The sequence below is a fragment of the Daucus carota genome, chromosome 9 (assembly GCF_001625215.2).
Source record: "Daucus carota subsp. sativus chromosome 9, DH1 v3.0, whole genome shotgun sequence".
NCBI classification, from domain to species: Eukaryota; Viridiplantae; Streptophyta; class Magnoliopsida; order Apiales; family Apiaceae; genus Daucus; species Daucus carota.
In genome coordinates, this window is record NC_030389.2 from 4,751,317 (window position 1) to 4,766,418 (window position 15,102).

Sequence of the window (15,102 nt, forward strand, 5' to 3'; positions counted from 1 at the left end):
CATTTACATGCCCCAATGGCCCAATCCTTCTTATATTCGAGTTTTTTGAATACTTATATTTGAGACAAATTTTTTTGTCTCTAAAATCTCCATTCAATCCAAGATTGTGACTCTTATATCACCGTATTCATCCACTCCTACTCTACACGGGTAACGCCATCATATCACCTCAATCACAATTAGTTTGATTTTCGTTACAAGCTGTCCAATACCTCTATTCGCAGTTCACATCTTATGCCGTCGCTATTTATCCGTTGTGATTTTACTACTTGGTCATTGTTGTTATTCATCCGCTCCTACTTTACTTGTGGAACACACCGCCCGACCACCTCAGTCAGGAAGATTTTCGGCACAAACCGTTGTTGAAATTAATATATAAATATTATTTCAATAAGTTTGCTTAAAAAATAATCTTTTATAAGATTTTTTAATTTTTTGAAACTCTTCATCTTGAGACTTTTTATCATCTTTAATTAAATGTGACCTATAACTTTTTACTATTCTTGGATTTACATGTTTTTTCCCTCATAAAATGAGGTCTCCGCCCTTATTTATAAACACACGAACAACATATTCTCTCAAGTACTCTCATATAATTATAACTAGATTTTTGGGTAATGATAAAGAGTGATTTCAATCTATTTCTTTGTACAAACACTGAAAAAATAGAGGTCGTGTAACCCTTGAGGTTTATTGCTAAAAGGCGGTATATATGTAAGGAGCAAGGAAAATTCAACTTTAGGACAGTGTTAATTCACGCAACGACTGATACATTCTCACAAGTTATTCAGTTTGCTTTCTCACTTTCTCTTACAGTCATCCAAAACCTCTAATCACAGTTTTGGAGAGCTTCCTACATCATACAAGTGTAATCAGCATTTCCAAGATCTACTTCTTAACCATTGGCTCTGATGCCACTTATGGGGCCGCGCAATATCAATTAATTCCACAATAGTATGACATTATCTGTTTTGGGCTGTAGTCAAATCCACACAGATTTGTTTTTTTGCTCTTCCAAAAAGACCTCATTTATAATAAAATTATTTTACCGTTTATATTAAAAACAATTTTTTTTTAATTTCATGACGTGAGACTTGGGTTGGCACCGTCCTTTACTAATTTTTTTTATTTTTATAACATGAGACTTGGGTTGCTAATGATTAAAATTTTTTGTAGATTGTTTTCAACTCCTTCGACGATCTAACTTATTATTTGCATTGTCTGAATAACACTCATTTATAATAAAATTATTTTATCGTTTATATTAAAAACAAATCTTTTTTATCTTTATAACGTGGGACTTAGGTTGTCACCGTCCTTTACTAAATCTTAGTAGTCACGACCTTTCGTCTAACCATTAGACTTCGATTGTCATATAAAGTGTAGCCAGATATCTGCCTCTAATTCAGAACACAAGACTCTTGGAGAACATCCAGGGCACTTGAACTTATCTATTTTTCATACGAGCCACGAATATTCTTGACAGTCATAGATTAAATGCATCTAGTTATTTAAATTATTAATCCACAAACGCATAATTTAAACTACATTCATTCACTATAGGTGATATAAATATTTATCTTAAACTCGGCCAAGACCGTTATAATATAAATTACCACTCACGTAAGAAAATACCAGCACTTATCCTTATTTTACGTATTTTTAAATCCGTAATCCAAACCGATAAAAAAATAAAATATTTGGAAATCTAGTCATGCAAACACGATCATGGCCTAAAAATATTTCACCTCAAAGGTACCCATCTGTTATTGTTACTGATTAACCCATATTAATTATCATTAAAAGATTATTATATGATTTTATTAATCGCAAAATCAAGCTTATTAGATTGATATAGTTGTGAGAAAACAAAACAATAGATATAATAAAGATTACCTGCAGGAGGAGAGAAAGCATTGTAGAAAAATCATTTTGTAATGGCATAAACTGCATAAAGAATTCCTGGTAGGTATCCGAAAAAGGTGAGCAGCAAACAGAGCCAGAATTCCAACTTGCAACAAAACCAAAACCACCACCAAATTTGTCATCCATTGTGTATATATAATAAACGAGCAGTGCTAGGTGCACAAAATTGAGCACGTAAACTTTTGTACATAATGACATGGCAAATAACAGAGTAGATTTTAACTGGGATTGTTGATAAGGAGGTCATTATAATTAAAACCCATGAAAAGTTATTAAATACAAAATTTTGTACACGATTATGTGCACCAAACATTTTCCATAATAAACACACACGTAAATTCATACAATCCTAAACTTTTAAGATTTATGCATCGTCGCTAGCATGGCTTGAATTTCTTTTTTAAATTATATAATAATCTAGGTTTTGAATTCGAGAAGAATGCCAAATCAAATTCGAGACAAAAACAAAATGAAAATATGGAATGATCATATATATATAGAGCTGAAAATAATACCTCGCAGCCGAACTTGAGGAAAACACCTAGAGGAGGGAGGAAAATGGCCAAAATAATCTCGATGGCAGTGACTGAACCTTCCTTCATCTTTAAATTTCTTACCAGGAAAGATATATATATTTTTCAGAGATTTTACAATGTAAGAATTTGGATTGCTATTCCTCCGGATGCATGAGATTTTTCTTTTCTTTTTTTTCAAAGTACAGGAAGAATGCATGAAATAATTTATACACACCAACGATGGACTTTTCGAAATTGGTTATATGCCATTTCTGTGTAGATTATATCCTCTAAAAATGCGGAAAAAGAATTGATAGAATTACATATATTAGAAAAAAAATTTCACCAACCTGCATGTATTTATTAACTTTGATATTTAAATTGAATTTAGTTAAAAATTTCATTTGTGAAAATTCTACTTCACTTAGTTTGTGAATTTTCGAAAATTCGTTCCCATATATTATATTTAAATCCAATAGCAATTTTTTCTTGACAAAAGGAATAAAATAAGAGAAATTTTCATATTTCATGTATCTGATTAATAAATTGTATATGTATTTTTATTTAAACTTAATTTGTTCATAGATATCATATTTTTATCAGCATAAAGCGGAACTGCTTCGTGATTTTGTGTTACTTCGACCTGAGATAAGCATTTGATTATATTAGATCCACATCATTGAAGTTTTTTATTTACATTTTTTGTTCGATTCAAGCCGAGCTTATCGGATACAAGAGTTAATCGTTTATATTGTAGTTTCGACCGTCATATCTAAGTTTTTAGTTCATTTGTTTCAATTTCTTTTATTTTGATTTTGAACCTGTATTTTCAGGTTGTTTTCTCTCCTCAGTGAGAGTTTTGTTTTTCGCTTCTTATTGTAAGCGGGGTTTTGATTTGGTGATTGAAATTTTGTATTCAATCGTAGTTTTGATCGATAACTCAAACGATAGCTATGTCATTACATGATGCAGACGTTACCAGTAATTCAATGAGAATGCACGAAGTGGGTACTTGCATTTTTATATATATCATGTGCAAAAACATGATCAAATATTAATACAGAAAACCCATTAACACATATTAATATTAGGAAAACATATATGAATGATAATTATTATATTTATTATTAATTTATAATATAAAAGAATATTGAAAAAACTAAATTTTTAAAGAAATTATAATAAATTGGTTAATAAAATTTAGTCAAACTTAAAAAATAATCACTAAATCATATTGAAAGTTTATAAATACTTAATTACTAATAAGATAATGTTTTTTTAAACAAAGATGTTAATCTAATAGTAAGAAACTATGCAGCATATACACTAATGATCGAGTCAAAAAAATAGTAAATTACAATCGTCTGTTCTCATAAATAAACTGTTATGATATTTTTAATTGTTTCATTGCTAAAAATATAATTTGATTTATTTTGGATATAGTCATATTTATGATGGTTGCTTTTTGGAGTGAAACAAGTTAGAAAGAGACTAACAATTTTTATTATTTATATAATTTAGAGATGACTAAAACTATCCGACGCCTAATCTATTATAAATTATTTTTATATTTGATTAATTATCACAATTTTTTATAAATACGCATTTATTTGAGCATTCTCCTTAACTAAAAATTGATATGATATATTATAACTAAATATTATAAACTTTGTGTAAAAATTTTGCACTCAGACGAGTCATTGTCAGATTGTCCTCCATTAAAATTTTATCAGGCCCCTTAATTTTTGCTTTGTTTACAATATCTTGAGAAATTATATCACAACATTTACTATAATATTATCTATTCTATTTTTCGACAAGATCATATTCACATAAATAAAATTTAAAATCCGAATTGTAAAGTTTTTCTTATTCAAAACAATCATCAATATACTTATATAAAGAAGAAGCGAGGGGCGTGTAGGTGGCGCCTCTCACATCGCTCCGTTCTATTTTTCTAATTTTCTGGAATTTTATGATGAAAAATATCAAAAGTTAGAACTACCTTTTTTAGTTTCGGATATATTAGAAGTAAGTTTCAGAATCTGATTTTGTTTCAAATTATTTATGAAATATAGTAGCTTGAAAGTTTTAATCTGATTTTGTTTCTATATAAAGGAGAAGCGAGAGGCGTGTAGGTGGCGCCTCTCACATCGCTCCGTTCTATTTTTCTAATTTTCTAATTTTCTGAATTTTTCGGATGAAAAATATCAAAAATTAGAACTAACATTTTTAGTTTCGGATATATTAGAAGCAAGTTTCAGAATCTGATTTCGTTTCAAATTATTTATGGAATATAGCAACTACTTATATAAAGGAGAAGCCATTAATGGATGTGATGGTGTATTTCTTACTGCATCGCCTTACAGAAACAAGTTTGAAAAATAGAAATTATATATTTTTAAAATAGTTCTGACTTACGAACAAATCATAATTTCAAAATTTATTTAATTGAAAATTTTAATTTATTATTTATAAATTAAATTCTTTCACACCATTTACAATATATTTAAAAGGTTCATAAATAACTAAAAAGCTCCCGTTCTTTGCAAGGGGTATAAGCTACTATATAAAATGAGATTAAGCTCAAACGAAAATTGTCCAAAATCTTCCCTATTTCTTGAGAGCTCCATTACTATACATGATCCAATTCTTGAATCCCATTAATATTTTCATCAGATTATTTCACAAACAAGTTCAAGAAACACCATTATCTCCATTAATCACACCAGCCATTCTCACAAATCTTTTAATTACCATCATGCCACACAAATTCACTCAAAAATCATCATTACCAACCTCATATCTGGATCTTTTGTCTTCAATAACCTCCTTAACTTGTATGCTAGATGCGGTCATCTTGATAAAAGTCTTACATTGTTTGAAAATACCCAAGATGAAGTTAAAGATGTTGTTACATATACTTCAGTTATTACCCGCTTGTCTAAATGTAGTGAGGGTTATAAAGCTTTGATCTTTTTCAAGAAAATGATGGGTGCTTGTGTTTTGCCTAATGAGTTCACTTTTTCTGCTGTTTTGCCTGTTTGTGGTCAAGTTGGGGTTGTTTTTAATGGGGAGCAGGTTCATTCTTTGATATGTAAACATGGGTATGTGATGTGTTTGTTTGTTGGTAGTGCATTGGTTGATATGTATGGGAAGTGTGGTGATATGGGTATGGCAAAGAAGGTATTTGATGAAATGCCTAAGAGAAATCTTGTTTCGTGGGATTCGATGATAAGTAGGTATTTGGGGAATAAGATGTATGTTGATGCACTTGGGGTGTTTAAAGAAGTGTTCGGTGGGGAATTTGTGCCAAATGAAGTGACAATTTCGAGTGTTTTGAGTGCCTGTGGGAATATGGGTGGTTTGGATTTTGGGAGGCAGGTTCATGGAGTAGTTGTGAAGTATGGATTGGTTTCGTTAGCTTATGTGAAGAATTCTTTGATGGATATGTATATAAAATGTGGGTTACTTGAAGATGCGTATAGGTTGTTTCAAATAATCGAAGAGAGAGATGTGGTCACGTGGAATGTTATTGTGATGGGATTTGTTCAAAAAGGGAATTTTGAAGAGGCGTGGAATCTTTTTGGGGCTATGAGAAGGAAAGGGATATCTCCTGATGATGTGATGTTTTCTATTGTGCTACATGCTGCTGCTAGCATTGCAGCATTTGATCAGGGTTCCTTGGTCCATAATCAGGTAATTAAAACTGGTTTTGGGCATGATTTATGCACTGTAAGATCATTAATTAAAATGTATGCAAAATGTGGTAGCTTGACTCTTGCTAATCGAGTCTTTGTTGAATGTGAAAGTAGAAACATGGTAACATGGACGACCATGATATCTTCCTTCCAACAACATGGCTGTGCACATCAGGCTATAAAATTGTTTAAGAATATGCTTGAAGAGGGGATTAAACCATCTTATATTACATTTGTTAGCGTTTTATCTGCTTGTAGCCATACTGGCCGAGTTGATGAAGGATTTTATTACTTTAATGCCATGAGTGAGCAACACAATATAAATCCGGGTCATGAGCACTATGCTTGCATGGTCGACTTGCTTAGTCGTGCAGGTCGACTTGGTGAAGCAAAGAACTTTGTAGATTCAATGCCAATTAAACCAGGTGCATCAGTCTGGGGAGCTCTACTCGGGGCTTGTAATAGATTTGGGAATCTTGAAATGGGTATAGAAGTTGCTGAGAGGCTGTTCGTGATCGAACCTCATAACCCTGGAAATTATGTACTTCTTTCTAATATCTACGCATGTAAAGGAAGGTTAAAAGAAGCAAGTGAAGTGAGAAGACTAATGGGATTCAACCAGGTTAGCAAAAAAACTGGGTACAGCTGGATTGACTCCAATAACAAAAATGCACGTCTTTACAAGTGATAAGGAGAAGAAATAGGATTAACTGCATATATTAGATGTTCACAGAAATAGACAAGTTGGTAAAGAAGAAAGGGTATGTGGCTCAAACTGAATGTGCAATTTATACTGTGGAAGTGGAGCTTGTGGATTCACATCCAAAGACTGGCCCTGGCATTTAGGCTTCCAACATTCAATTTGAGGGTCCAATTAGTATTAGAACTTTTGGTGATTGTCATGCAGTCTTATGTTTTCTTTTAATTTTTTTGAGAGGGTAGTTGTAGTAAGAGAAAATAAACGTTTTTATCATTCCCAGAATTGGTTGTTTCAGTGTGTGGACATTTGGTGATATGTGGCATCGATTACACAATTTTCTCAGGCCTGAGTCTACCTTCTATATTTTTCTCCTTATCTGCTCCTTTTTTCTGGTTGCTTGCAAATTTGTACATTTAATACCTAGGACAATATTAATTGTTTGACATGATTATTAATTAATCAGTCTTGTATATGTCGACGTTCCTTACAGCTGCTTAAGCGACTAAAGGTTACTTGGTACTGGCTTGTTTTTGGTAGTGTCTAGTCTTCCTCCAATTCAAGATTTTTCTCTATTAATCTTTCAACAAACTTGGAATTGTAATAAATAATTGATAATGCTATATGAGGAAGATCTATTACTATCAAATTTGTCATGAGGTCTAATTGTGTTGTGGACTAAGTATATCAGCTTATTGCACACAAGCATTAAGTATGACATTCTTAAAATGAACCGACTTCTGTAGGTGACATGGATATGGTTATAATATCCAGTTTCTGTTTTCATACTTTCTCTAAATCCATATTTTTCTGTATAGCTTAAGATTCCCAGGGAACAATCAAAATCTCTTACTATATAGGAACTAGAATAACTGCACACTTATATTTGGGCCTTAATACTTCGCAATGCTAACTGGTCAGTCGTGGGTTGTATTTCGTTATAAAATCCATGCTTCTTTCAGAAGTTACCACCTTACTGACATTTGTATCTTATCCCCCTTTATTTTCAGACTAAGATGCTTCTTTCAGCTTGGATAACGGGTTGCCCTTTCTCTGAATTGGTCTTCGGCTTACCTTATCAGTCCAATGCTTGTTAGATCTTCTATTGGAAATGGCTTGTATCATTCCTAATAAATAATAATCTTATGTATCGTTGGACTTAAATTTTTCTGCTTGGTTGTATAGATACTAAAGCTTGGTTATTCTGCGATTCCCTGGTTTTACATAATTTTGGGTTTCATCTTTTGCTATCTTTTATGTTTGTAGTTTTTTTTTTTGCTAAGCTATCTATATGTTTCTTGACTCTGGTTGTCTCCTATCCTTTCACTGGAGCTAAATATCAGAGTTAAACTTAATCGCCTAGTCTAGTAGATATCAAATTAAAAATATTTTGTTTTAGTATAAATAAGTTATGTTCATTTTCTTGGCTCTGACTAGGTCAATGGTTTGATTGGCCACTGGCAGCTACCCTTACTTTCCTCATTTTAGCAATTGTAATTTATTTTGTTACGGTTTTTTCCTTGACGTGGCATCTAAAACTCTTCGATTTACTTATCATACATCCGATTCAGACTATCAGTATCCTATATGCTCATATGATTAGTGCGGGACAGGGTCAGAAAATAATGGTCACTGGTTGGATCAGTATTGTTACTTGATTTAGATATTTTTCAGTTTCGTGGTGATGTTTATGTGCCTCATTACTTTACATCTGTTTTTTTCTTGAAGTTATAAAATACATGTCAATCATAGGTAATATATGACCCTAACTACTTCTTTTTGCTGACCCATGCGGCAATACAGATACATGCATCTATCTTAAATTAGTTGTAACTGTGCTGTCCTGACAAACCAGAACTACTTTTTACATATCTGTTGCTTTTTCTATGATATATTGGAAAATTTCAGATGAAAATTATAGAATTGATACAAATAGTTAGAAATTTACACCTAAATGTGTCTCTATAGACCCAAGTAATCTAGTACATATACAATAAAGGAAAATACATTTGTTCTGCCTAGATGAATATAGTGATATCTGTTGAATTGGCCGAAATGGTCCAAAAATTATCTTGCACACTATAAAAAGAAGATCAATTGTATATTCCAAGGCTACTAATGCAGTATGACTATAGATTTGTTAAAATTTTGAATTTTGAAGTATTTTGGCCCAGATATCTAGTGATTTGCAATCCCCTTGTGTGTGTATATATATATATATATATATATATATATATATATATATGTAAAAGGATTTTGTAACGTGCTGATAGTATTATTGTTTTTTTTCCTCAACATTGAATAGCATTAGTCTTATGGTAGTGTGAATAATTTTCTTCTAGGATGTTTTGGGATTTTTTAGCTGTTTTTTGTTCTTTTTTCTTTCCTTTAGGTAAATATAAGAATATAGCCCGTGCAAGAACAGTTCTGTCTTGCAAAAGTATAGTTGCAGAAAAGGTGAAAGACTGATATATAGCATCTGATAATTAATTAAGGTTATCTTTTGTTTCCTATGATGAATATAGAAACATGTTTCCATTCTGTTGATATACACGCTTATTAGTAGCATACTTGCATACTGCCAAATCTATGGAAACTCCTTTCTAGATATGTTGGATTAATAAATGTCATCTTGGATCTTAGTTGGTGTAGTAAATCTGTTTCTTTTTTCTTCTATTTACATCATGTGTCAAGTTGAGCAAAATGTTTATTCTTTTACATCATAAACTAGTCTTATCTATGTATGTTTCCTCTATCTCTTTATTTACAGAATCAGAATCTGCTGCCTCAGCTCAGTATACAAAGTACAGGTGTTTGGTGTAAATAATTATAATGCCAAACATGGTCTCAAAATTATGAGGTGCAAATCCTTTACGTGATCAAACTCATAGAGGTAACATGGTTTTTGTGGTTGTATTATCTTTGAGTAGAGGTTGTCAACTGTGTTTAATATAGGCCATATGGTTTAATTGCTGCACCTAGAGAAAATGAGTCGTACCATCTTTTTGATATGCACCGACACTGATACCTACATGACAGGACAAGAAAAATAACTCAGTGGAAAGAAGCAATAGCGAGGGGAAGTTATGACAAGGACAATGACAGGTAAACTTAATTGATGTAGAAAAAGTATAACACACATTTTAAATTTCAGTTTATTCCAAAATTTAAGTATAAATGTAAAACTGTAGAGCATAATGTGATATGGAACTCTGGATATGCTGTTCTCTTACTACCAGTAACAAGGATTTTCATGATGATGGAGTCCTCTATTACTTTTATATCGTTTTTGCATTTCAGAATGGAGAAAATACCCAGCGGACTGTATCTTTATTTTGAGCTTTGCATTAACTTTTTGTAGATTGGTATTCCCATACTTGGTAGCAATAAGTTTACAGTCGTAGTAGTCCCTGGTCTTTCATGTCGTATGTCTGTCAATATATACAAGCACACAGCACCTGTAGCATTACCTTCCACACATTTCCTTAACATATTGATTGCTGCTCTACCTGGATCTCTGTCATTTTGAGTTGTGTAAATTTCATTATCTTTAGTTTTTAGAAATCGTGAAGATATTAAATACAATTTAATGATGTGGGGACCTTCGTGTAGTAGTATCTTATTAGTATATTTGTTTACTATATCATGAACAATAATGGCATCACCCACTTATTTGATATCTTTTATTTGGTGCCTGCATAAAGCACTGTGTTAATTGTGTGTTATGGGTAGGCATGCAACGAAAGGAACAAAAATGGCACACCAAATGAGTATTTGAATGATTCAGGACTTGATTGAATGCCTGTACATTGTGTAAATCTCTCTGAGTATATGATTATTATATGAATCCTGGAGACGCGGGGTTAGGGTAGAAAACCAGTGTAGTATGGGTGTAAGGGGTTTATGAGTGGTTAGAGACTTGAGGGAATTGGGAAATTAAGAAGCAGGTAATCACCTTTTTTTACATAGCGGTGTTTTTAGGATTATTAAAGGGGGGGTGGCGATCTCCCAGCCCTTGTAATAAGATGTTTTATTATTATTTTCTTATGCTCCTTGCTGCATACCCTTTAGCTCTGGGTTCACTTTATTGGCACTTGCATTGTTTTTGCATTATAATGCATTTAACATCTCAATCTTTTTCTTCTTGGTTTTTTAAAAATTTTCAAGAATTTTGTCAAAGTCGCGAAATATTGATGCAATAGCCTCTCCAATCTCCATGTAGAGGCATGCTTTGTGTACATCTCACCCTCTCCGGTCCCTACTTTGGCACTTCAAAGTGACACAAACCGAATATGTTTTGTTTAGTATTTAGAAGTTTGATTGAAGTTGTTTCGACAAGTATGTCAGTTGCATAATTCTGTAATTGTATATTTACATTGTTTAATCATTTTTAATACCATTTAAATGAAGAAAATTAGTACCCTAAAACTGCGATAAAGATATACACAAGTTGGTTGGGGTGAGCAGAAGCTTGGCAGTATGCTATTCACATTCTTACAGACTTGCCATATTAAAATTAAGATTTCATACTCTCAAGGTCAATAATATGTATTGTTTTCATATATGTCATGTGAAGTTGCAGAGAAACAGACACACTTCCTCTGCAGATACTTTGAGGGACTAAAAAAGGAGCAACTCCTGCTTGGGTCCAACTGGTGAGGCTCCCGCAGCCAAGAAGAGGGTAATTAAGACAATGTCAGGACTTCATCTATCCAGGGGGGCTCACTGGTATTAATCTAACAATATCCTCTGTTCTCCCCATACCTCTTCGTCGGTTTGTTAAATTTTTATTATTACTTATTCTTGCTTACCATATCCTAAATGCACTCTCCAGGTCAATAATGCGTTGTTATTTCCAAAAAAATGCTCATTATGCGTTGTTATTTCCAAAAAACTGCTCATTATACTGTATGCTACTTGATTGGTAATATTTTTTTGTTCAAGATTTATATGCATCCGATTTGAGGTTGTTTTCATGCATGGCAATTTGTTAAGCAGGAGATTGTAAGAATCAAGTAAAGTGGGGTGGCTTTCTTATGTGATTGCTGCAGTCTGATGAGTGCTAGAGGCATATATACCACAGTCCATAGCCAAGGATTCTTCTTGTGGCAAAAGAGGAAAAGTTGATAGACCATGTGAGTGGCATATGAAGTTCCAAATTCTGTCATTTCAGCATTATACAAGGCAATTTAACCTGGACATCACACATGCATCAAAAAGGAAAGACAAATTAGTGTTGGAAGGGCTGGGACCAATCTAGATAGCAGAAAATCCCTTGCTGCTTAAATTGTGGCTCCATGTGGCATCAACCCATTACTTTAGATTGGGTGATTCTACGAGATTACGAGTATATCTCACTCAATTTCGGGTCCTAACTCTTACGGGATTATCACTTATCAGTATATCTAACTTGATTTCAAGAAGGGTCCCTGCGGGATTATCACTTACCGATATATCTAACTCGATTTCAAGAAAGGTCTTGTTGGATTATCACTTATCTGTGTATCTCCCTCGAAAATAATGTGATGAAGATATCACAAAATTTATATCTAATTTAATGTGAAATATGCACTAATATGCTTAGACAAAGTAGCATTACCCACAGACACAGAAAAATATTGATATCCTCCCTACTCTTAAAGTGTGTGAACAAACAGACATCCAACTACTGCCCTCTCCTTCTCAAATCCATTGGGAACTACTTTAATCATGTTCCTTATGAAAATGTTTAATTTAATCCATCTGGAAGCATTTCTTAGTGTAAATTTCATTGTTCATAGGTCAAGAGGTCCCACTTCCTTATCTATAGAATAAAGATGTTGATTTGGTTGTCCCCTTCTCCAACAATAAGATTATGCCATCCACATAATATACACTGCCAAATTTACTCGGAATACATGTATGGCCGAGGAAACATTAAAAATTTATCAGGGATATATGAAGAAGATATTTCAATTTTCATTGCAATGTTTATGTACCCCAAATGAGGCATTGTACAAACTCTTCATATTAGTTATAACATTCATATTTAACTAGACAACAGGATGCGGAAGTTGTGTGCAAGCTGCTGCCTCGTCCCCTCAATTGTTTACGTCGGGTGACCAGAGCTCGACACATAATCTAATACTCTTATAAAATATTATTTGATAAATTATTTTGATTTTTTTCTTTCTTCTGAATAAATATTTACTATCTAAATTTTTATAAAAAAAAATTTAAAAAAGTTATAAAATTATGTTTTATATGCATCTTAACTACGTGTCGAGCAATGTAAAAAATATAAGAGAGAGGACCATCACATGGATGGATGGATTTGCATCAATACTAGAATAATGTCTCCTTGGGACAACATTGATGCCCGAATTTTGAGTAAAGAATAATATTTTTATTATTTTTCGTTTTTGATTTTTTTTCTTATTTATCAATGTATATTAACCACCATCCCTACCAAAATAAGTTAATCAAACTATGTAATCATGACCTATTTTAGTTTCTTTGTGTGGAACAACACATGCAATTATGTCTCAATATCTTATTTGTCTCCAAAAGGGAATACCGTTGGTGTACTTGAACTCTAACTAAAAATTAGATTTCCACTTAATAAGCTACATTTTGCATAATCTAAGGTGATCAAGGACTAAAGCAGAACAAAAGGAGGAAAGTGCATATCCTTTCTGTCTTTCACGGTGTATATTAATCAAGTCATTTGAGTAACTCTCGCACCTCTTATATTTTCTTTCCGCTCAAGTTACCATAGCATACGTACTCAGTATTCCCGCTCAACATTATTTTTACTTAAAAGTTAAAATATTAGTGATCAACGTTGTAGGCTATATTTGTTGACGAAACTTGAAATATTATACATCATAATAAAAATGTATTACATTTATAATACTTAACTAATAACAATATAATATTTTTAACGCATAATTAATTATTATAATCAGTTTATCAACACAAATTTTATATAGTTTTTAGTCTATATTATATAATCAATTATGTTCACCAGCTCCATCTGAGAACTCTAAAGAAGTATACTTGATTATTGAAAAAAATACAACATTTGCATAATTTTTCTAAATTAAGTGATCAATTTTCTAGGAGTTTTTTTCTTGGAAGATGCTACAGTAATAAACACCATGGGTTGTTTTGCTGGATTTATAAGCTGGGCTTCTGACTTATAACTCTTTCATAATCAACTTATTTTTCTCTCTAGAATCTGCAAAGTTGAAAATCCTAATATTTTAATAACGTATTTTGGTTTTTGAAATTTAATTTTACATATATATAGAGGATTGCTTTAAATGATAATATATAATGACTTTTTATTATATCAGTAATTTATTTATTCAACAAATTATAAATACTAAATTACTTGATAAATCTTTCATTTATAAATGAATAATAGGCGTCCACTGTTGAAGAATTAAGTATACATCGGAGAATTAAAGTATGTGTTTCATGATCTGATATACTCCTAGTAGAACGCAGATGGTGAAAATTAGATTTCAATTAGCACATTAAAAACATGTACACTCGTAGAGATGTTAAATATGTTTTGTTCATTTTATTTTCTTCTTCGATCCTATTATATAATCCACTTTTATGTCTGGAGTTTAACTTAAAAACACTTATGATCGAGTTTGGTTGTCCAAGGCAGATTTGTCTGAATTTAATATTTATTATAAATAAACAAAATCAATTTTCAGTAAAATATCAAGTATCAGAATTTGATCATCATTGTATAATTCTATTATTTAATAATAAGAATTATTCTACCGGGGAAAAGAAATGGATGATAACATTGTCATGTCAAATACAAAATCCCGGAAAAACTCTTAATATGATATTACACCTTTAGCACTGAAGTAGGAATGGCTTGAGAGAGAAATAAAAGAGAGAAAGGTTCAAAATTTCAAATTTCAAACGAGAAGGAAGCTGACAAACACCATAGATCCTATGATCCGACCCCTAGGGAAGCAAAATGGTTTAAGGTGGTCAAGGATCGGAGGAATGGTAAGAGGAAGATAATTTCAGAAGATGAATTTGAAAGGACACAAAGCCAGAAATCATATGCAGAGGTTGTGGGCAACTCCAGGGGGCAATGTTCTATACAAGATAGGGTGAAGAGGCTAAACTGGATTCATTAATGGTGATAAATTTCCCAAAGGACATTACCACCAGGGATATTTGCCTGTTTTTAAACAAGGAAAGACAAATCAAATACATCATCCTCCCTAAAAAGAGAGACAAGAATACATGA

General features: G+C 32.2%; 1 protein-coding gene across 2 annotated transcripts; it reads left to right on the forward strand.

Moving 5' to 3' along the window:
• The first annotated feature begins 4,993 nt into the window (after nt 1–4,993).
• Nucleotides 4,994–9,700, forward strand: LOC108200459 (pentatricopeptide repeat-containing protein At1g50270). Of its 2 annotated transcripts, none has more exons than XM_017368615.2 (2): nt 4,994–6,140; nt 7,850–9,700. In XM_017368615.2, exons 1-2 carry the CDS (start codon nt 5,430–5,432, stop codon nt 7,934–7,936), a joined length of 798 nt encoding a protein of 265 aa, XP_017224104.1. In that variant the 5' UTR covers nt 4,994–5,429; the 3' UTR covers nt 7,937–9,700. The 2 variants fall into 2 exon arrangements, with proteins under 2 accessions (XP_017224104.1, XP_017224106.1); XM_017368617.2 differs by having other exon boundaries at nt 9,610–9,700.
• The last annotated feature ends 5,402 nt before the right edge of the window (nt 9,701–15,102 follow it).

Excerpts from the sequence above, each read along its gene's own strand:
- LOC108200459 (XM_017368615.2), top strand. The coding sequence starts at position 5,430 with ATGATGGGTGCTTGTGTTTTGCCTAATGAGTTCACTTTTTCTGCTGTT. Across the intron at positions 6,141-7,849 it reads GTTCCTTGGTCCATAATCAG|ACTAAGATGCTTCTTTCAGC; the intron begins GTAATTAAAACT and ends CTTTATTTTCAG.